The sequence below is a fragment of the Oncorhynchus nerka genome, linkage group LG4 (assembly GCF_034236695.1).
Source record: "Oncorhynchus nerka isolate Pitt River linkage group LG4, Oner_Uvic_2.0, whole genome shotgun sequence".
In the NCBI taxonomy this organism is placed as follows: domain Eukaryota; kingdom Metazoa; phylum Chordata; class Actinopteri; order Salmoniformes; family Salmonidae; genus Oncorhynchus; species Oncorhynchus nerka.
The window spans coordinates 81,740,947-81,763,665 of NC_088399.1; the positions used below are offsets into that span (position 1 = coordinate 81,740,947).

The 22,719-nt window shown below is 45.9% G+C and overlaps 1 protein-coding gene across 1 annotated transcript in view; it reads left to right on the plus strand.

Moving 5' to 3' along the window:
- The window catches only part of LOC115128658 (cAMP responsive element binding protein 5b), a 48,772-nt gene that overhangs the window by 19,446 nt on the left and 6,607 nt on the right, over positions 1-22,719 (plus strand). Inside the window, 6 exon segments of the mRNA XM_029658721.2 lie at positions 11,779-11,845; positions 12,023-12,113; positions 13,665-13,774; positions 15,622-15,806; positions 19,040-19,169; positions 19,410-19,490. Of these exon segments, the coding sequence (XP_029514581.2) occupies positions 11,792-11,845; positions 12,023-12,113; positions 13,665-13,774; positions 15,622-15,806; positions 19,040-19,169; positions 19,410-19,490 (651 nt within the window). The 5' untranslated portion in view covers positions 11,779-11,791.

The following is a 22,719-nucleotide window of genomic DNA, read 5'->3' on the forward strand; positions in this document are numbered from 1 at the left end:
CAGTCACTCACCTAATATCTCTCACCTCCTCCTCTCTGTCAGTCACTCACCTTTTATATCTCTACACCTCCTCCTCTCTGCCAGTCTCTCACCTTTTATATCTCTACACCTCCTCCTCTCTCTGTCAGTCACTCACCTTTTTTTATATCTCTACACCTCCTCCTCTCTCTCTGTCAGTCACTCACCTTTTATATCTCTACACCTCCTCTACCCTCTCTCTCTGTCAGTCACTCACCTTTTATATCTCTACACCTCCTCCTCTCTCTCTGTCAGTCACTCACCTTTTATATCTCTACACCTCCTCCTCTCTCTGTCAGTCACTCACCTTTTATATCTCTACACCTCCTCTCTCTCTGTCAGTCACTCACCTTTTATATCTCTACACCTCCTCTCTCTCTCTGTCAGTCACTCACCTTTTATATCTCTACACCTCCTCCTCTCTCTCTGTCAGTCACTCACCTTTTATATCTCTACACCTCCTCCTCTCTCTCTGTCAGTCACTCACCTTTTATATCCCTACCCTCCTCCTCTCTGCCAGTCACTCACCTTTTATATCTCTACACCTCCTCCTCTCTCTGTCAGTCACTCACCTTTTATATCTCTACCCTCCTCCTCTCTCTGTCAGTCACTCACCTTTTATATCTCTACACCTCCTCCTCTCTCTGTCAGTCACTCACCTTTTATATCTCTACCCTCCTCCTCTCTGCCATTCACTCACCTTTTATATCTCTACACCTCCTCATCTCTCTCTGTCAGTCACTCACCTAATATCTCTACACCTCCTCCTCTCTGTCAGTCACTCACCTTTTATATCTCTACACCTCCTCTCTCTGTCAGTCTCTCAGTCTCTCACCTTTTTATATCTCTCACTCACCTTTTATATCCTACACCTCCTCTCTCTGTCAGTATCCCACCCCTCCTCTCTCACTCACCTTTTATATCCCTACCCTCCTCTCTGTCAGTCACTCACCTTTTATATCTCTACACCTCCTCCTCTCTCTGTCAGTCACTCACCTTTTTTATATCTCTCTCTGCCAGTCACTCACCTTTTATATCTCTACACCTTCTCCTCTCTGCCAGTCACTCACCTTTTTATATCTCTACCTCCTCTCTCTCTGTCAGTCACTCACCTTTTATATCTCTACACCTCCTCCTCTCTCTCTGTCAGTCACTCACCTTTTATATCTCTACACCTCCTCCTCTCTCTCTGTCAGTCACTCACCTTTTATATCTCTACCCTCCTCCTCTCTGTCAGTCACTCACCTTTTATATCTCTGCCACACCCTCCTCCTCTCTCTGTCAGTCACTCACCTTTTATATCTCTACCTCCTCCTCTCTCTCTGTCAGTCACTCACCTTTTATATCTCTACACCTCCTCCTCTCTCTGTCAGTCACTCACCTTTTATATCTCTACACCTCCTCCTCTCTGCCAGTCACTCACCTTTTATATCTCTACACCTCCTCTCTCTCTGACTCAGTCACTCAGTCACTCACCTTTATATCTCTACACCTCCTCTCTCTCTCTGTCAGTCACTCACCTTTTATATCTCTACACCTCCTCCTCTCTCTGCCAGTCACTCACCTTTTATATCTCTACACCTCCTCCTCTCTCTCTGTCAGTCACTCACCTTTTATATCTCTCACCTCCTCCTCCTCTCTCTGTCAGTCACTCACCTTTTATATCTCTACCTCCTCCTCTCTGTCAGTCACTCACCTTTTATATCTCTACACCTCCTCTCTCTGTCAGTCACTCACCTTTTATATCTCTACACCTCCTCTCTCTCTGTCAGTCACTCACCTTTTATATCTCTACACCTCCTCTCTCTCTGTCAGTCACTCACCTTTTATATCTCTCACTCACCTCTACACCTCTCTCTCTGTCAGTCACTCACCTTTTATATCTCTACACCTCCTCCTCTCTCTCTGTCAGTCACTCACCTTTTATATCTCTACACCTCCTCCTCTCTCTGTCAGTCACTCACCTTTTATATCTCTACACCTCCTCTCTCTCTGTCAGTCACTCACCTTTTATACCTTTTATATCCTACACCCTCCTCTCTGTCAGTCACTCACCTTTTATATCTCTACCTCCTCCTCTCTGTCAGTCACTCACCTTTTATATCTCTACACCTCCTCTCTCTCTGTCAGTCACTCACCTTTTATATCTCTACACCTCCTCTCTCTCTGTCAGTCACTCACCTTTTATATCTCTACCCTCCTCCTCTCTGCCATTCACTCACCTTTTATATCTCTACACCTCCTCATCTCTCTCTGTCAGTCACTCACCTAATATCTCTACACCTCCTCCTCTCTGTCAGTCACTCACCTTTTATATCTCTACACCTCCTCCTCTCTGTCAGTCTCTCACCTTTTATATCTCTACACCTCCTCTCTCTCTGTCAGTCACTCACCTTTTATATCTCTACACCTCCTCCTCTCTCTGTCAGTCACTCACCTTTTATATCTCTACACCTCCTCTCTCTCTGTCAGTCACTCACCTTTTATATCTCTACACCTCCTCCTCTCTCTCTGTCAGTCACTCACCTTTTATATCTCTACACCTCCTCCTCTCTCTCTGTCAGTCACTCACCTTTTATATCCCTACCCTCCTCCTCTCTGCCAGTCACTCACCTTTTATATCCCTACCCTCCTCCTCTCTGTCAGTCACTCACCTTTTATATCTCTACACCTCCTCCTCTCTCTGTCAGTCACTCACCTTTTATATCTCTACCCTCCTCCTCTCTGCCATTCACTCACCTTTTATATCTCTACACCTCCTCATCTCTCTCTGTCAGTCACTCACCTAATATCTCTACACCTCCTCCTCTCTGCCAGTCTCTCACCTTTTATATCTCTACACCTCCTCTCTCTGTCAGTCTCTCACCTTTTATATCTCTACACCACCTCCTCTCTCTGTCAGTCACTCACCTTTTATATCTCTACACCTCCTCCTCTCTCTCTGTCAGTCACTCACCTTTTATATCTCTACACCTCCTCCTCTCTCTCTGTCAGTCACTCACCTTTTATATCTCTACACCTCCTCCTCTCTGCCAGTCACTCACCTTTTATATCTCTACACTCCTCCTCTCTCTGTCAGTCACTCACCTTTTATATCTCTACACCTCCTCCTCTGTCAGTCACTCACCTTTTATATCTCTACACCTCCTCCTCTCTGTCAGTCACTCACCTTTTATATCTCTACACCTCCTCCTCTCTGTCAGTCACTCACCTTTTATTTCTCTACACCTCCTCCTCTCTGTCAGTCACTCACCTTTTATATCTCTACACCTCCTCCTCTCTGTCAGTCACTCACCTTTTATATCTCTACACCTCCTCCTGTCTGTCAGTCACTCACCTTTTATATCTCTACACCTCCTCCTGTCTGTCAGTCACTCACCTTTTATATCTCTACACCTCCTCCTGTCTGTCAGTCACTCACCTTTTATATCTCTACACCTCCTCCTCTCTGTCAGTCACTCACCTTTTATATCTCTACACCTCCTCCTCTCTGTCAGTCACTCACCTTTTATATCTCTACACCTCCTCCTCTCTCTCTGCCAGTCACTCACCTTTTATATCTCTACACCTCCTCCTCTCTCTGTCAGTCACTCACCTTTTATATCTCTACCCTCCTCCTCTCTCTGTCAGTCACTCACCTTTTATATCTCTACACCTCCTCCTCTCTCTGTCAGTCACTCACCTTTTATATATCTACCCTCCTCCTCTCTCTGTCAGTCACTCACCTTTTATATCTCTACACCTCCTCCTCTCTCTGTCAGTCACTCACCTTTTATATCTCTACCCTCCTCTCTGCCATTCACTCACCTTTTATATCTCTACACCTCCTCATCTCTCTCTGTCAGTCACTCACCTAATATCTCTACACCTCCTCCTCTCTTTCAGTCACTCACCTTTTATATCTCTACACCTCCTCCTCTCTGCCAGTCTCTCACCTTTTATATCTCTACACCTCCTCTCTCTGTCAGTCTCTCACCTTTTATATCTCTACACCTCCTCTCTCTCTGTCAGTCACTCACCTTTTATATCTCTACACCTCTCTGTCAGTCTCTCACCTTTTATATCCCTCCTCTCTCTCTGCCAGTCACTCACCTTTTATATCCCTACCCTCCTCCTCTCTGTCAGTCACTCACCTTTTATATCTCTACACCTCCTCCTCTCTCTGTCAGTCACTCACCTTTTATATCTCTACCCTCCTCCTCTCTGCCATTCACTCACCTTTTATATCTCACCTCCTCTCTCTCTCTGTCAGTCACTCACCTAATATCTCTACACCTCCTCCCTCTCTCTGTCAGTCACTCACCTTTTATATCTCTACACCTCCTCCTCTCTGCCAGTCTCTCACCTTTTATATCTCTACACCTCCTCTCTCTGTCAGTCTCTCACCTTTTATATCTCTACACCACCTCCTCTCTCTGTCAGTCACTCACCTTTTATATCTCTACACCTCCTCCTCTCTCTCTTTCAGTCACTCAACTTTTATATCTCTACACCTCCTCATCTCTCTCTGTCTGTCAGTCACTCACCTTTTATATCTCTACCCCTCCTCCTCTCTGTCTGTCTCTCACCTTTTATATCTCTACACCTCCTCCTCTCTCTCTGTCAGTCACTCACCTTTTATATCTCTACACCTCCTCCTCTCTCTCTGTCAGTCACTCACCTTTTATATCTCTACACCTCCTCCTCTCTGCCAGTCACTCACCTTTTATATCTCTACACTCCTCCTCTCTCTGTCAGTCACTCACCTTTTATATATCTACACCTCCTCCTCTGTCAGTCACTCACCTTTTATATCTCTACACCTCCTCCTCTCTGTCAGTCACTCACCTTTTATATCTCTACACCTCCTCCTCTCTGTCAGTCACTCACCTTTTATATCTCTACACTCCTCCTCTCTCTGTCAGTCACTCACCTTTTATATCTCTACACCTCCTCCTCTCTCTCTGTCAGTCACTCACCTTTTACACGGAGTGTACAAAACATTAAGAACACCTTCCTTATATTGAATTGAGCCTCAATTTGTTGGGGTATGGACTCACAAGGTGTCAAGTGTTCGATAGGGATGCTGGCCCATGTTGACTCCAATTTGTCCCACAGTTGTGTCAAGGTGGCTGGATGTCCTTTGGTTGGTGGACCATTCTTGATACACACGGAAACTGTTGAGCGTGAAAAACCCAGGAGTGTTGCAGTTCTTGACACAAACCGGTGCGCCTGGCATCTACTACCATACCCTGTTCAGATGCACTTAAATATTTTTTCTTGCCCATACCCGCTCTGAATGGCACACAACACAATCCATGTCCAATTGTCTCAAGGCTTAAACATCCTTCTTTACCCTGTCTCCTCCCCTTCATCTACACTGATTGAAGTGAATTTTAAAAAGTCACCTGGATTCACCTGGTCAGTCTCTATCATGTTCATAATGTTTTGTACAGTCAGTGTAAATCTCTCTATACCCCTCATCCTCTCTCTGTCACTCTGTAAATCTCTCTGTACCCCTCATCCTCTCTCTGTCACTCTGTAAATCTCTCTGTACCCCTCATCCTCTCTCTGTCACTCTGTAAATCTCTCTGTACCCCTCATCCTCTCTCTGTCACTCTGTAAATCTTTCTGTACCCCTCATCCTCTCTCTGTCACTCTGTAAATCTCTCTGTACCCCTCATCCTCTCTCTGTCACTCTGTAAATCTCTCTGTACCCCTCATCCTCTCTCTGTCACTCTGTAAATCTCTCTGTACCCCTCATCCTCTCTCTGTCACTCTGTAAATCTCTCTGTACCCCTCATCCTCTCTCTGTCACTCTGTAAATCTCTCTATACCCCTCATCCTCTCTCTGTCACTCTGTAAATCTCTCTATACCCCTCATCCTCTCTCTGTCACTCTGTAAATCTCTCTGTACCCCGCATCCTCTCTCTGTCACTCTGTAAATCTCTCTATACCCCTCATCCTCTCTCTGTCACTCTGTAAATCTCTCTGTACCCCTCATCCTCTCTCTGTCACTCTGTAAATCTCTCTGTACCCCTCATCCTCTCTCTATCACTCTGTAAATCTCTCTGTACCCCTCATCCTCTCTCTGTCACTCTGTAAATCTCTCTGTACCCCTCATCCTCTCTCTATCACTCTGTAAATCTCTCTGTACCCCTCATCCTCTCTCTGTCACTCTGTAAATCTCTCTGTACCCCGCATCCTCTCTCTGTCACTCTGTAAATCTCTCTATACCCCTCATCCTCTCTCTGTCACTCACCTTTTATATCTCTCAACCCCTCCTCCTCCCTTTCTCTCCTCTCCCTCATAACTTGAATATTAGTGTGAGTGTGTCCATATATCCCCCCTCAACCAAAACACCACTTTGGCTTCCAGCGGTCTAAGGCACTGCATCTCAGGGCTAGAGGTGTCACTACAGACCCGGGTCGATTCCAGGCTGTATCACACCCGGCCGTGATTGGGAGTCCCATAGCGTGACGCACAATCGGCCCAGCGTCGTCCGGGTTAAGGTTTGACAGGGCTAGGCCGTCATTGTAAATAAGAATTTGTTCTTAACTGCCTAGTTAAATAAAGGTTAAATACAATATAAATCAAATATCCCCACTCTCTCAGGCTAAACCTACCTCAGTGAAGTGTGTGTACACTTTATATACAAAAGTATGTGGACACCCCTTCAAATTAGTGGATTCAGCTATTTCAGCCAAACAATTGTTGCTGACAGGTGTATAAATTTAAGATACCAATTTCGTGGTATCCAACTGTTAGTAGTTACTGTCTTGTCTCATCGCTACAACTCCCGTACGGGCTCGGGAGAGACGAAGGTCGAGAGCCATGCGTCCTCCGAAACACAACCCAACCAAGCTGCACTGTTTCTTGACACAATGCGCATCCAACCCGGAAGCCAGCCGCACCAATGTGTCGGAGGAAACACCGTACACCTAGCGACCTGGTCAGCGTGCACTGCACCCGGCCCGCCACAGGAGTCACTGGTGCACGATGAGACAAGGATATGCCTACCAGACAAACCCTCCCTAACCCGGACGACGCTAGGCCAATTATGCGTCGCCCCATGAACCTCCCGGTCGCGGCCAGGCTGCGACAGAGCCTGGACTCGAACCCAGAGTCTCTGGTGGAACAGCTAGCACTGCAATGCAGTGCCTTAGACCACTGCGCCACCCGGGAGCTTTAGTGACTTTTAACGTGGCACCGTCATAGGATGCCACCTTTCCAACAAGTCAGTTCGTCAAATTTCTGCCCTGCTAGAGCTGCACCTGTCATCTGTAAGTGCTGTTATTGTGAGGTGGAAACTTCTAGAAGCAACAATGGCTCAGATGCGAAGTGGTAGGCCACACAAGCTCACAGAACAGGACCACCGAGTGCTGAAGCGCCTAAATCTCATCTGTCCTTCGTTGCAACACTGCCTAACGAGTACCAAACTGCCTCTGGAACCAACCTCAGCACAAGAACTGTTCGTTGGGAGCTTAATGAAATGGGTTTCCATGGCCGAGCAGCTGCACACAAGCCTAAGATCACCATGCGCAATGCCAAGCGTCAGCCGGAGTGGTGTAAAGCTTGCCACCATTGGGCTCTGGAGTAGTGGAAACACGTTCTCTGGAGTGATGAACACATTTCACCATGGAAATAGTTGCCTTAGTGACCGCTGTAATGTGGCTGAATGACAAGTATGGTGGCTAACCTCTATGGCCAAACGACGACCGGTGTATTCTGCATCCATGTGCAGGGCTGGTCATCATGGTCACTGATGTTTAAAGGTGGAATCCACAGTAGGGGAAACAGCGCCACTGTCCGCCCCACAGCCAATGTTATTGTCTTGTTGATGAAGCAGAGCTGAGGAGCATCAAGGTTGAAAATTGCAGTACATATGCTGCTGTTCTATCACACATGCAATGATGTCAGAGGAAAAAAACAGAGTTGGTTCTGCTCTCCTGAAAATCTGTGTCCTGACTCAGACACACCTCTGTCTGCATCCCAAATGGCACCCTATTACCTATATAGTGCACAACGTTTGACCAGAGCCCTGGGCCATGGGACGCATTCGACACGGCCATGAGGAATGTCTGGCGTGTCAGAGTTCACTAGATCCTGGTCTCAGTGGAAAATGAAGAGCTAGCATTTCTAATAGTTCATAATTACCCCCATCAACCCCCCCCCATCTTAATTTCACTGCTGTGGTAGGGGTCAGCTTGGGGTTAGCATGAAGCCTCTGTCCCTAACTCTCAAATCTCTCACAGTCTTCCTCAAGTCTCAATGCTTGTGTTGTTCAGAAATGGGACTTCTTGAGTGCTCTCTAACAAAGGGAAAGGCAGCATAGGTCTACAGTCTACTTAAACTTGAATCACATCTCAAGTCAAGAGATGTGCTGTTCATATCATTACGATAAGTAGCCTATACTAGAGAAATGTGAAATGAAATAAGTTTGCTAATATTGGCGATTGGCTACAACCATCAATCTAGTAGTAGTAGTTGAAAGTATCATTTAAAGAACAGTTGTGCACATTAATGTTATAAACTTATCCTTCTATTTATTATTAAAGCATCAATTCAGGCAATTTATCGCAATATGAATTTTTGGTGAACACCTGACACCCAGCGTCACAACACGTCATGACATGGTCGTAACCATGTCTTAATGTCAGAACAGCAGATATAACGTGTCATAACCTGTCATAATATGGTCATAACACTGTCATGACATACATATTTACACGTGTTGTGACATTTATTGCATTATTTTATGGCTGGTTATGACACCTAAATAAGTTTCAAAACCCACAAAACCTACCACACAGGGCAACACATTCCATTACACCATAGATTACTTGTCAACAGTATGCTTATGTTATATAACATTTTCTGAAATTGACCATATTAAATGACATTGTAATTGCACACACATTGATGTTAGACATGTACCTACCCCAATGCTCTGTTTCTGATGACTGGGATGAAGGCAGGAGCAGATTTCAGGAGCAGGACAAGACACCCTCTTTTTGACTGATGATGTCATAATGTCATAATCAGCCATAAATTGTGTCATAATCAGCCATAGAATAACACAATACATGTCACAACAGGTGTAAATATATGGGTCATGACAGTGTTATGACAAGTTATGACATTTTGACATGGTTATGACCATGTCCTAGCGTGTTATGACAAGTTATGTCAGCTGTCATGACATTTTGACATGATTATGACATTTTGACATGATTATGACCATGTCGTGTTATGACTAGCTGTTATGACATTTTGACATGGTTTATGTCAGCTGTTATGACATGACATTTTGACATGATTATGACCATGTCCATGATTATGACCATGTCCTATGACAAGTTATGTCAGCTGTCATGACATTTTGACATGATTATGACCATGTCCTAGCGTGTTATGACAAGTTATGTCAGCTGTCATGACATTTTGACATGATTATGACCATGTCCTAGCGTGTTATGACAAGTTATGTCAGCTGTCATGACATTTTGACATGATTATGACCATGTCCTAGCGTGTTATGACGCTGGGTGTCAAGTAAAGTGTTAATTTTGTCCATAACGCCCACCTCTACCTAAGAGTAGAGTGTCATTCAGTCAGGTCTAGTAGACATATTAACAGCCATTTGTGTCTGTTTATAAGGCACAATGTTGAAGAAAAGTTTCTAATTAAATCAAGCTGGCAGATTATAATGAGGTTTATGGTATTTTTTGCAGTTTGTACAATTCTTTTGCACTATGAAAATGATGCCCTGAGTCTTCTCTATCACACACTGATTGGGAAAAACTCAGGGCCCTACGGTGTGTCACACTCACAGTGACCCTGACTGGATCGTTGTCTTTGAGATAAGGTTCCGTCCCAACAGTCATCCTTCATCAGTGGGTATGGGCCACTACTGCTAGAATTGGATTGGTTTCAGGTTGTATTAGTCGTGTATACTGTATATACTGTATAGTCAGCGTTATTCCGATTTGATTATGTCAGATCGGATCTGACTTGATCTTAAACCAAAAGGATGTCCAGATTGTTGCTGACTTTAAGTCACTCTTAAAATGCTGACCATTTGTGTTTGTCTCTCCTCTTGTCTCTCTGACTGTGGGTTTGCCTCTCCTCTTGTCTCTCTGACTGTGGGTTTGTCTCTCCTCTTGTCTCTCTGACTGTGGGTTTGTCTCTCCTCTTGTCTCTCTGACTTTGGGTTTGTCTCTCCTCTTGTCTCTCTGACTATGTGTTTGTCTCTCTGACTGTGGGGTTGTCTCTCCTCTTGTCTCTCTGACTGTGGGTTTGCCTCTCCTCTTGTCTCTCTGACTGTGGGTTTGTCTCTCCTCTTGTCTCTCTGACTGTGGGTTTGTCTCTCCTCTTGTCTCTCTGACTGTGGGTTTGCCTCTCCTCTTGTCTCTCTGACTTTGGGTTTGTCTCTCCTCTTGTCTCTCTGACTGTGGGTTTGTCTCTCCTCTTGTCTCTCTGACTGTGGGTTTGTCTCTCCTCTTGTCTCTCTGACTTTGGGTTTGTCTCTCCTCTTGTCTCTCTGACTATGTGTTTGTCTCTCTGACTGTGGGGTTGTCTCTCCTCTTGTCTCTCTGACTGTGTGTTTGTCTCTCCTCTTGTCTTTCTGACTGTGTGTTTGTCTCTCTGACTGTGGGGTTGTCTCTCCTCTTGTCTCTCTGACTGTGTGTTTGTCTCTCCTCTTGTCTCTCTGACTGTGTGTTTGTCTCTCTGACTGTGGGGTTGTCTCTCCTCTTGTCTCTCTGACTGTGTGTTTGTCTCTCCTCTTGTCTTTCTGACTGTAGGTTTGTCTCTCTGACTGTGGGGTTGTCTCTCCTCTTGTCTCTCTGACTGTGTGTTTGTCTCTCCTCTTGTCTTTCTGACTGTGTGTTTGTCTCTCTGACTGTGGGGTTGTCTCTCCTCTTGTCTCTCTGACTGTGTGTTTGTCTCTCCTCTTGTCTTTCTGACTGTGTGTTTGTCTCTCTGACTGTGGGGTTGTCTCTCCTCTTGTCTCTCTGACTGTGTGTTTGTCTCTCCTCTTGTCTTTCTGACTGTGGGTTTGTCTCTCCTCTTGTCTCTCTGACTGTGTGTTTGTCTCTCCTCTTGTCTCTCTGACTGTGTTTTTGTCTCTCCTCTTGTCTCTCTGACTTTGGGTTTGTCTCTCCTCTTGTCTCTCTGACTGTGTGTTTGTCTCTCTGACTGTGTGTTTGTCTCTCTGACTGTGGGGTTGTCTCTCCTCTTGTCTCTCTGACTGTGGGGTTGTCTCTCCTGTTGTCTCTCTGACTGTGGGGTTGTCTCTCCTCTTGTCTCTCTGACTGTGTGTTTGTCTCTCCTCTTGTCTCTCTGACTGTGTGTTTGTCTCTCTGACTGTGGGGTTGTCTCTCCTCTTGTCTCTCTGACTGTGTGTTTGTCTCTCTGACTGTGGGGTTGTCTCTCCTCTTGTCTCTCTGACTGTGTGTTTGTCTCTCTGACTGTGGGGTTGTCTCTCCTCTTGTCTCTCTGACTGTGTGTTTGTCTCTCTGACTGTGGGGTTGTCTCTCCTCTTGTCTCTCTGACTGTGTGTTTGTCTCTCTGACTGTGGGGTTGTCTCTCCTCTTGTCTCTCTGACTGTGGGGTTGTCTCTCCTCTTGTCTCTCTGACTGTGTGTTTGTCTCTCTGACTGTGGGGTTGTCTCTCCTCTTGTCTCTCTGACTGTGTGTTTGTCTCTCTGACTGTGGGGTTGTCTCTCCTCTTGTCTCTCTGACTGTGTGTTTGTCTCTCCTCTTGTCTTTCTGACTGTAGGTTTGTAATAGAGATGAATGATGAACAGGACCGGCCATATAGGTGCAGCGCTCCTGGCTGCTCACAGGTGTGTGTGTGGACCTCTCGTAAACAATCTCCTCACTGCATGATGATTTGATATCTAATAATCTTATTTTATCATAAGTCAGATTTGATAAATCTATGCCACTTAACAAGTCATTCCATAAATCAATGTTTTAGTGAGCATCCTAAGTTGATCTCTCTCGCTCTTCGCCCCATACAGTGGTTCCAAACAGAAGACCACCTGATGATCCACAGACACAAGCATGAGATGACCCTCAAGTTCTCCTCCACCAAGGCTGATCCCCTCGCAGGTGAGAAGAACATGTATAGATGTAGACAGCATAGAGAGGACATTAGCTTTGTAATGATGATTATTTCTATTCTGTTTCCAGTCAAGGATAACCTCCAATGCCATAGATTCCCTCTTTTTCCTTTTCTGTTTCACCCTGACTCTTTCGTTCTCTCGTTCTCCGTCCCCATGTTTCACCCTTATTAACTTATTACCCAGAGTTCTTTATTTGTGTTTCACTAATGTTCTCAGTCTGTCAGGATTTTTTAGTGTAGAGTTTGTGTGTCTGACTGGTATGATAATATTTCTCGTCCCTTCCGATCGGTAGAATACAAGTGTTCTGATAAGTCTTCTCCCTCCCCCTCCCTCCCCCCTTCACCTCTCTGACCAACTGTCTGTCACTCAAGCGTAGTGTTGTCTGGTTCAGGCCTGTGTGTCCGTGTGTATATGACCATGTGTGTGTGTGTATGCATGTGTGTGTGAGCATGTGTATTCATGTTCGTCTGTGTGTGTGTGTGTGTGTGTGTGTGTGTGTGTGTGTGTGTTTACGTCTTTGCATGCGCGTCTGACATTCTGTGGTTGAAGAAAAAACGATGAAGTAGAGAACAGTACAGTATACTGATGACTTGTATTGATAACCAGTAGTGGTAAGATACTATAGTATTTGCAGCACATACAGAGACGAGAAGAGAACAGTCGATCCACAGCAGACTAGATTACTGGTGGCCAAGGCTCAGCCTCAGACAAAAACACACTCTCAATCGTGCAGGCCAGACGAAGACCCTGTCGGTCTGTTACCGTGGCAACGGATGTCTGTCTCTCTGGGCTTAAACATCTCTGTTGACCTTTGACCCACACCAGTCAGGTTCTATCCTGCAGGGGCCTGTAGACACTCAGCCCTCCTGGAGGAAATCTCCTGTCAAAACAAAGGAGTGCCGAGCTTGTGACTCTTGATTCCTGACCTCGCGACCTTTCAACCCTGATAGTTTAGATTATAGGTGAGAGAATCAGTCTCTGTCTGATCTTATCTTGGTTACTATGGTGATCGCTCTTGGGTGAAGTTTCCCCTAAGTACAGATATAGGATCAGCTTCCCCACCCCCAATCCTAACCTTAGCCATTAGTGAGGAAGATGCAAAACTGACCCAAAATCAGTGGCTAGGGGAACCATCACCCTAAAGCCTCGTGATCTGCTCCTGGGCCTGTGGCTGGGAAGGCTGTCATGGTGGTGTAGGGAAGGCTACACAAAACAAGTTGAACGTAGTTCCAGTGATGTTGAAACCATGCCAGATGTAAACTGCCTGAGGTGCTGGTTTAGATCGGTCTCTGCCACAACCAAAACCTATCTGTGTACTTCCATATGCCTAGTGGTTAAGAGCATTGGGCCAGAATCCCTGGACCAACTAGGTGAAAAATCTGTTGATGTGCCCTTGAGCGAGGCACTCAACCCTAATTTGCTCCTGTGAGTCGCTCAGGATAAATGACTACAATGTAAATGTAGCAATATCATGGTTGTTATGATATCTGTTTGATGCTTAACGTCTGTTTGCTCTCTCTGTGCTATGTGTGATCAGACCAGACCCCAACGCCGACCCGTTTCCTGCGTAACTGTGAGGAGGTGGGTCTCTTCAATGAGATCGAACAGGAGTTCCGCCAGGCACAGGAAGAGCAGAACATTAAACAGGTTACACACGAAAAAAACTACATTTCCCATGAAATCTCAGACATATAGAGCAAGCGGATGAGACTTGAACATATGCTAGTTGGAACTAGGAAACTCCAAAATGTCAGACTTTCTGAATCGTTGAACGCAGCACGTGTATAACTAAAAGCAGTTCAATGTTTCCGACATCGGAGTTTCCTATTTCCGACTAGTTTCCTATTTCCGACTTCCTATTTCCGACTAGCATAGACATTGCATCATTGTATCTGTCCAATTATGGCATTTGTGAGAGCACGGCCAGTGCCATTGAAGGCCATCTCCACTTCTACTACTTCTATGAGTTGGCAAACAAACTTAAAGGGTGCACACTGCCACCTAGAGTGGGTTGTTTGAACTGGTATAAAGCCAAGGTTGGCGATATACCTGCAGTAATGGAATGTTTGCTCAAGAGTATAATTCATTGGCTCCTGGTGAGCTGGATGGAATTATGTGATCCTTCCTTAACCCATAGGAAGTCCCACCCAGTTGACTACTTCAAAATGGTGAAAGTCTTCAATGTCGCTGCCCATGCTAAAACAGGCTTTTGGGCAATAGCGTTTTCTATCTCTATGGACTTGAACTAACAAAACTAATTTATCATGACAGTAATTACTGTACTAGCACATTAAACACCGTATCCAGAGAGCATACTGATAGTCTTGCATGCTAGGTTTCAAATCAAATCATATTTATTTTTCGAAAGTCCTTTTTACATCAGCAATTGTCACAATGTGCTCTACAGATACCCAGAAAGAGCCAGCAAGGTTTCGAGGCTGTTGTATGAAACTAGCAAATGGAACAGAAAAACAAATAGGAGACCGTCACCAGGGTCAGTGATGGGAAAAGTACCCATCACTGACCCTGAGTAAAAGTCTTAATACTTAAGTATCAAAAGTAAATGTAATTGATAAAATATACTTAAGTATCAAAGGTAAAAGTATAAATCATTTCAAATTCCTAATATTAAGGAAACCTGACGTCACGATTTTATAGTTTTTTAAATTTACGGATAGCCAGGGGTACACTCCAACACTCAGACATCATTTTCAAACGAAGCATGTGTGTTTAGTGAGTCTGCCAGATCAGAGGCAGTAGGGATGTTCTCTTGATAAGTGAGTCAATTGGACCATTTTCTTGTTCTGCTAAACATTCGAAATGTAACGAGTACTTTTGGGTGCCAGGGAAAATGTATGGAGGAATGTAGCGGAGTTAAAAGTACATTATTTTCTTAAGGAATGTAGTGAGGTAAAAGTAAATGTTGTCAAAAATATAAATAGTGATGGAAAGTACAGATACCCCAAAACACGACTTAAGTAGAACTTAAAAGTATTTTTACTTAAGTACTTTACACCACTGCCAGGTTGGCAGGTATTTTGACTGATGGGAAAGTATTGAGTGAAAGGTGGGTGAGAGTCAGACAGACATTCAGGCAGGTTTAGATATTTGACCTGCAGCAGGTAAGAGACACCAGGTGATCACGTTCTTATTGGCAGGGTAAGCATCCAGACAGATTGACACCTAACGGACAGACACACACAGACATTCAGGCAGGTTTAGATATTTGACCTGCAGCAGGTAAGAGACACCAGGTGATCACGTTCTTATTGGCAGGGTAAGCATCCAGACAGATTGACACCTAACGGACAGACACACACAGATGCGCGCACACACACGCATTCACGCACACACACACTTTGCCGCAGACCCACAACACACACTCACACAATGCCACCCACTCCAAGATGTAAAATTGGTATGTAGACGTGTGTATTCATTCAAACAACAACAGAATACATATTAAAACGAGTCTTCTCTTCCTTGTCTCTCAGACTCAGAGTCTCCCTCAGAATGGATCATCATGTGTGAACCAGCCCCAGCCCCACTCCCAACACCAACCACAGTCCCATGGTGGTATGAGGGGTCTAAGCTGCAGCATGGCTGGACAGCAAGCACTGCCCTCTGCCCAGTCCAACTCAGTCATCACCCAGGCCCACTCCATGCTCACACACTCAGGGTAAGCACACAGAGACAAAGACTCAGACACACACACACAATTACACACCAAACACACACATCTTGTCAACATGTTACTATCCTCTACCTCTACCTTTCACCCCTCTCTCTCCCTCCCTCCCTGTACCTCTCACCCCTCCCCCTCTGCTGTCCTAACCATAACTCATTCTGTCTGTAGCAGGCTGTCATTCCCCAGACAGTCTAATTTATTAGGCCTTAACGAATTAGAGAGAGTGAGAGAGAGGGGGGATGGGGAAGAGGGAAAACAATTGAGAGAGAGAGAGAGAGAGAGAGAGAGAGAGAGAGAGAGAGAGAGAGAGAGAGAGAAAGAGAGAGGCTACTGGCTATTAAAATACACCATTGGTCCCATTCAACCTCCATCCCTTTTTCTGTCATTCTCTTTCCCTTTGCATCTCTTTCTTTCTCTCCATCTCTCCCCATATTTCCCCTCACCCGCCATCTCTCCCTCGGCCGTTGACACAAACCAGTCATCTGGTTCAAGCTCTAGTCCCGGCCCCAACCAACACCAGCCCCTGTTTCAGTCCCGGCCCCAACCCCAACCAACACCAGCCCCTGTTTCAGTCCCGGCCCCAACCCCGACCAACACCAGCCCCTGTTTCAGTCCCGGCCCCAACCAACACCAGCCCCTGTTTCAGTCCCAGCCCCAACCAACACCAGCCCCTGTTTCAGTCCCGGCCCCAACCAACACCAGCCCCTGTTTCAGTCCCGGCCCCAACCCCGACCAACACCAGCCCCTGTTTCAGTCCCGGCCCCAACCAACACCAGCCCCTGTTTCAGTCCCGGCCCCAACTCCGACCAACACCAGCCCCTGTTTCAGTCCCGGCCCCAACCCCGACCAACACCAGCCCCTGTTTCAGTCCCGGCCCCAACCCCGACCAACACCAGCCCCTGTTTCAGTCCCGGCCCCAACCCCAACCAACACCAGCCCCTGTTTCAGTCCCGGTCCCAACCCCGACCAACACCAGCCCCTGTTTCAGTCCCGGCCCCAACCCCGACCAACACCAGCCCCTGTTTCAGTCCCGGCCCCAACCCCGACCAACACCAGCCCCCGTTTCAGTCCCGGCCCCAACCCCGACCAACACCAGCCCCGTTTCAGTCCCGGCCCCGGCCCGGCCCCAACCCCAACCAACACCAGCCCCTGTTTCAGTCCCGGCCCCAACCCCGACCAACACCAGCCCCTGTTTCAGTCCCGGCCCCAACCCCGACCAACACCAGCCCCCGTTTCAGCCCCGGCCCCGGCCCCAACCCCAACCAACACCAGCCCCTGTTTCAGTCCCGGCCCCAACCCCGACCAACACCAGCCTGTTTCAGTCCCTGCCCCGGCCCGGCCCCAACCCCGACCAACACCAGCCCCTGTTTCAGTCCCGGCCCCAACCCCGACCAACACCAGCCCGTTTCAGTCCCGGCCCGGCCCCAACCCCAACCAACACCAGCCCCTGTTTCAGTCCCGGCCCCAACCCCAACCAACACCAGCCCCTGTTTCAGGCCCGGCCCCAACCCCGACCAACACCAGCCTGTTTCAGTCCCGCCCCGGCCCCAACCCCGACCAACACCAGCCCCTGTTTCAGTCCCGGCCCCAACCCCGACCAATACCAGCCCCTGTTTCAGTCCCGGCCCCAACCCTGACCAACTCCAGCCCCTGCTTCAGCCCGGGCCCAACCCCGACCAACACCAGCCCCTGTTTCAGCCCGGCCCCAACCCCAACCATCACCAGCCCCTGTTTCAGTCCCGGGCCCAACCCCGACCAACTCCAGACCCTGCTTCAGCCCGGGCCCAACCCCGACCAACTCCAGCCCCTGCTTCAGCCCGGGCCCAACCCCGACCAACTCCAGCCCCTGCTTCAGCCCGGGCCCAACCCCGACCAACTCCAGACCCTGCTTCAGCCCGGGCCCCGGGCAGTGTGGTGGTGGTGTGGGTTACATGGCTGTGGTTATCACACTACAGCGCATGGAGATTAGGCATGGCTCTGTCTTTCCTCTCAACTCCAGACATCTGGCCCTGCTTTGTGAAACCTGTCACACACACAGCTACTAACTAGAGCTAGGTAGCTACATGTATCTCTGGTGTGTGAGGCAGCGAGTTGAGCTATCTAGTCAGTCCATGTGCTGGAAAGATGGTGTGTTATGGATACCTTCTAACAGACCTTTATGAGCCCTTACATTCTCTCTCTGGCCAATCGGTGACGTTCATTGATTGATTCAGAATAAATGTTTCAGAACTTCAAGACACTGCTGCTAGAGGTCTATTCTCAGTCCCTAATGGCACCATATTCCATTTAACCAGGGCCCATAGAGCTCTGGTCAAAAGTAGTGCACTATATAGGGAATAGGGTGCCATTTGGGACACAAACCTAGAGTTTCAGAAGTAACAGAAGTTCTATGAGCCCTTCAGAAGAGTTAGAGTGGGCTTAGCTACAGCAGAGCACAACACAGCATAGTACAGTTGAGTAGTACAGTCCAGTTGATTACAACATAGTACTGCCTATTAGAGTACATTGACTAAGGAAGGGAAGGGACCATATCACATGGCCAGTTAAAGTCAGACAACGTCTTGCTCTGTAGCCCAGGCCGAGCTAGCAATGAGGTGATCTGTGTTGGATTCCGGGGATCTGACTGTTTCTCCCTGTGTTTACCACTGGTTTCTACGACGACCCCATCTCCGAGTGTCTGGCTGTTGGCCCGGGCGGACTGTTATGGTTACGTTAGGAGGCGTTGTTTTGGTTCGGTTCTTTCTTTTCTTTTTGCACGTTTATTTCGCTGCTTGCTAAAGAGTCAGTGGTGACATCACCAGGGATGACCTCAGCGCAGCGAGGGAGGACCACGCAGTCTGATTGGCTGAGGGCCAAAAGCATTACATCATCACATCGCACCCCAGCCCCTTCTGTGGCGTATGTCTCTCCCTCTGCTCAATCTATTACTTTCCCCCTCTACTTTCCATCTTTCTGTCTCTGTCTCACTCTATCACTCTATCACTCTATCACTTTAATTGAACCTCCTCTCTTTCTATCGCTTTATCTCACCGTACTTTCCATCTCTTTCTCAGCTACATCAAACTTTCTCGCTTTACATCTCAATCGCTTTCTTCTCTCTCCCTCAACCTCTCCACTCTCCCATGTTTCTCTCTATTTTCTCTGTCCCTGATCTGAGACCAGTGTAGAGGCTGTTTACTGAGGTTCTCTGACGTCTGAGTATTTCTTTCTCCCACTGATCTCAGACCTGTCCCTGGGCCCCTCTCCTCCCTACTGCACCTGAGGAACAACAGACAGAGACAGCCCCTGGCCGCCTCCATGCCTGGCACCCTGCCAGACCCAGCCATGCAGGGAGCATCTGCCCAGCACATGTCTGTGAGTACATACAACGTTACTTACACTGGCCTTCTTTAAGGAGCCTATACTTGAGAAATACCTCTTGCTTGTTACATTGCTATTTCCAAGTCCCAGTATTACATTGTAATGATTTACTAAATATCCTTTGGAACTGATTGAAACGGGAAGCATTTACAGGCTGTATAGATTTCAATAGATTTGACTTGTTTTCAAGGTTAAATTGTGTAGAAATAACAAGTAATTTGTTATGTTCCTCAGATGGAAAGACAGATGTCTATGGGATCCAGTATGATGAGCATCCAAGGTCCCACCCACAACTCTTCCTGCTCTTCACCTCAGGTACTGACCAATCAGAATACTCTTTCATGGTCCCGACCAATTGGAAGGCTCTTTCTTCTTTCACATGATGTTCATGTTTCTGCATGGTTCTCTATGATGACAGAGATTAGAGGAGCTGTTGTTTGGGCTTGTTATCCTGAACTTTTTCTTCCAATACAAACATGGAACAGCTACTCACCTCTTATGTATGTCATGTTTTTCATGCTGCCTATGCTCTTGCATACTCTCTCACCTTTTCCTTCTCACATTTACACGCACACACACACACATATGTACGCACACAGACACACTCTCTCTTCTCTCTCTCTCTCTCTCTCTCTCTCTGTGGGGCCCCATTCACCCTCTGGCTATTCTCATTCCTCTTAGGCTGGAACAGAGAGGAAACAGAGTGTAACTCTACACCTTTACATACACTATCCCCAACCAGAGGAAGTCACAGTTTACATGTTCTCCCTCTAGCCTTCTTTATCCCTGTAATTCACTCAAAAGTTATATATTTCTGATTCTCTGTTTAACTTGACCTTTTTCTCACGTATTGACCTTTTTTCGTTTTTAAAGGCTTGAAGAATTTGCTCTAAGTAAAATCCAGAACACAAAACACTTCACAAAACACTTCACAATCTACAACTTTAAACAGGCACTAGACTCTCCAAGAGACTCCCCAGCCTCACATATGCACAACACACACAGGAAATGGCCTCACGTGCTGACCCTGTGCTTGGGGACTATATGGTGTCATGTTTCTGAACCAGAAAGGTCTCGGGCTAACATCTGACCCACAGCCTGGGGCTGGTTGGTCTATGTGTTCTAACACTCTCTTCCTCTCTATGGAATCATATCTATACCTGTTTTGACCTGAGGACTTTGATGGCCAACGTACAACTGTCGCTTGTCTAGGAATGTTATAATGAATTGAATGACTCGTTTCTGGACTTTATATTGGTGCTTCTACACCTGCATTGCTTGCTGTTTGGGGTTTTAGGCTGGGTTTCTGTACAGCACTTTGAGATATCAGCTGATGTACGAAGGGCTATATAAATACATTTGATTTGATTTGATATTGGGACAAATATATAGAAATAGTGTTTTCTAAAGTTGATGTCTTTTAAACATGTGGTTGTTTAGCTTGACAAATGTCTCAGCAGATTAGAGAATGAGACTTGTGGGTTTATTCATTGTATAGCATCTAGGTTAGCTTTACTGAAAGTAGGTCAAGTTAGCTCCTTTCTAGAATTCAATAACTCTGCAAGTTAAATAAGTTAAATAGTGAGGCCTTCAGTGAGGGAATGTATGCATCCCAAATGGCACCCTTTTCCTTATAAAGTGCACTACATCATTTATGACCAGAGTAGTGCACTATAAAGGGAATAGGTTGCCATTTGGGACGTATGTGTGAAACAGTGATGGATATCTGTTTGACTCTGTCACATGAGGTAGAGTACAGTACGGCATGGTTTCAGGGTGATCAGCCACACAGAAATATCCACCTGTTGGAGTAATGTACCAGTATAGAACTGTGACGGAATCCTTAGAACCAGTGTTACAGGGTTTCTATGTAGTAAACACAACCACAGGACTCTTATACTGTTGCTTCTGAGTGTGTGTGTGTGTGTGTGTGTGTGTGTGTGTGTGTGTGTGTGTGTGTGTGTGTGTGTGTGTGTGTGTGTGTGTGTGTGTGTGTGTGTGTGTGTGCGTGTGCGTGTGCGTGTGTGCGAGAGAGGAAAAAGGGAGAGAGTGTGTGTGTCTGTGTGGCTGGCAAAACTGGCATAGACAGCTACATGACCTCATCGTTGGCACTCTTTAAATGTACTCAATTTTTTCATTGGTGAATGGAACAGAAAAAAGAAACTACTTCTCTTAAAGAAATATTGCATAACCGAGAGCAATAGTAATGTTGGATGATGTCATTCCCCAGAAACACTCTCTGTTTTTGTCCCAAATGGCACCCTATTCCCTACATTTGACTAGAGCCCTATTGCCTGTCTATAGGTTCTGGTCAAAAGTAGCGCACTATATAGGGTGCCAATTGGGACACAAGCTTTGCCCGGCCTCTCTTGCTGAGTGTGAGAGCTCACTGCTAGAGCTGTGAACTGACTTGCCTAGTTAAATAAAGGTTAAATAAAAACATTTTAAAAATGTGTTGGATTTGCCCCAAACATAACGCTTTGCATTTTGTCCAAAAAGTGTATTCCTTTGCCGTGGTTTTTTGCAGTATTACTTTAGTGCCTTGTTGCATACAAGATGCACGTTTGGGAATATTTTTATTCTGTATATTTGTATTGTTATTTTCACTGTGTCACTTAGGTAATTATTGTGGAGTCACTACAATGTTGTTGATCCATCCTCAGTTTTCTACCATCACAGACATTTAACTCTGTAGCTGTTTTAAAGTCACCAATGGCCTCATGGTAACATCCCTGAGCAGGTTCCTCCCTGTCCTGCAGCTCAGTTCAGAAGGACGACTGTATCTTTGATGTGTCTGGGTGGTTAAGTACATAATCCACAGCATAATTATTGACCATGCTGAAAGAGATATTCAATGTCTGATTTGTTATTGTACCCAACTACCAATCACTGCCCTTCTTTATAAGGCTTTCGAAAAGCTCCTTGGTTTTTGTAGTTGAATCTGTGCTTGAAATACAATACTTGACTGAGGGACCTTACAGATGTTGTATGGGGAACAGAGGAAGGGTCAATAATGGTCAAAAATCATGTCAACCCCTATTATTTTACACACTGTGTGTCCATGTCATTTATTATGTGATTTGTTTGGCCAAATTTCAATCCTGAACTAATTTAGGGTTGCCTAAAGAAATGGGTTAAATACTTATGCAACAACAATATTTTATTTATGAATTTATTTATTTAAAAATATAAATATCTTCCACTTTGACATTACAGAGTATTTTGTGTAGATTGTTGCCAAAAAATGATAATTAAATACATTTTAATCCCACTTTGTAAAACAATAAAATGTCAAATAGCTTGCCTATGTATTAGTTATATTCTATTATAGAAGTGAAAAGTTTCATTACAATTCGCTATATATTCATTTTCAGATATGTTTGTCAATTTGCTTTTATTGTTTAATGGAATTGTGTTTTTCTTTAATCATGGCATCATGGGGTGGCTCAATGACAGACATGTATTTGTTTAAAATCTATCACTTGATGGTTTCATCTCAGAGAGACCAATGATCATGTTTTTTTGCAAAATGCCAAATATCTGC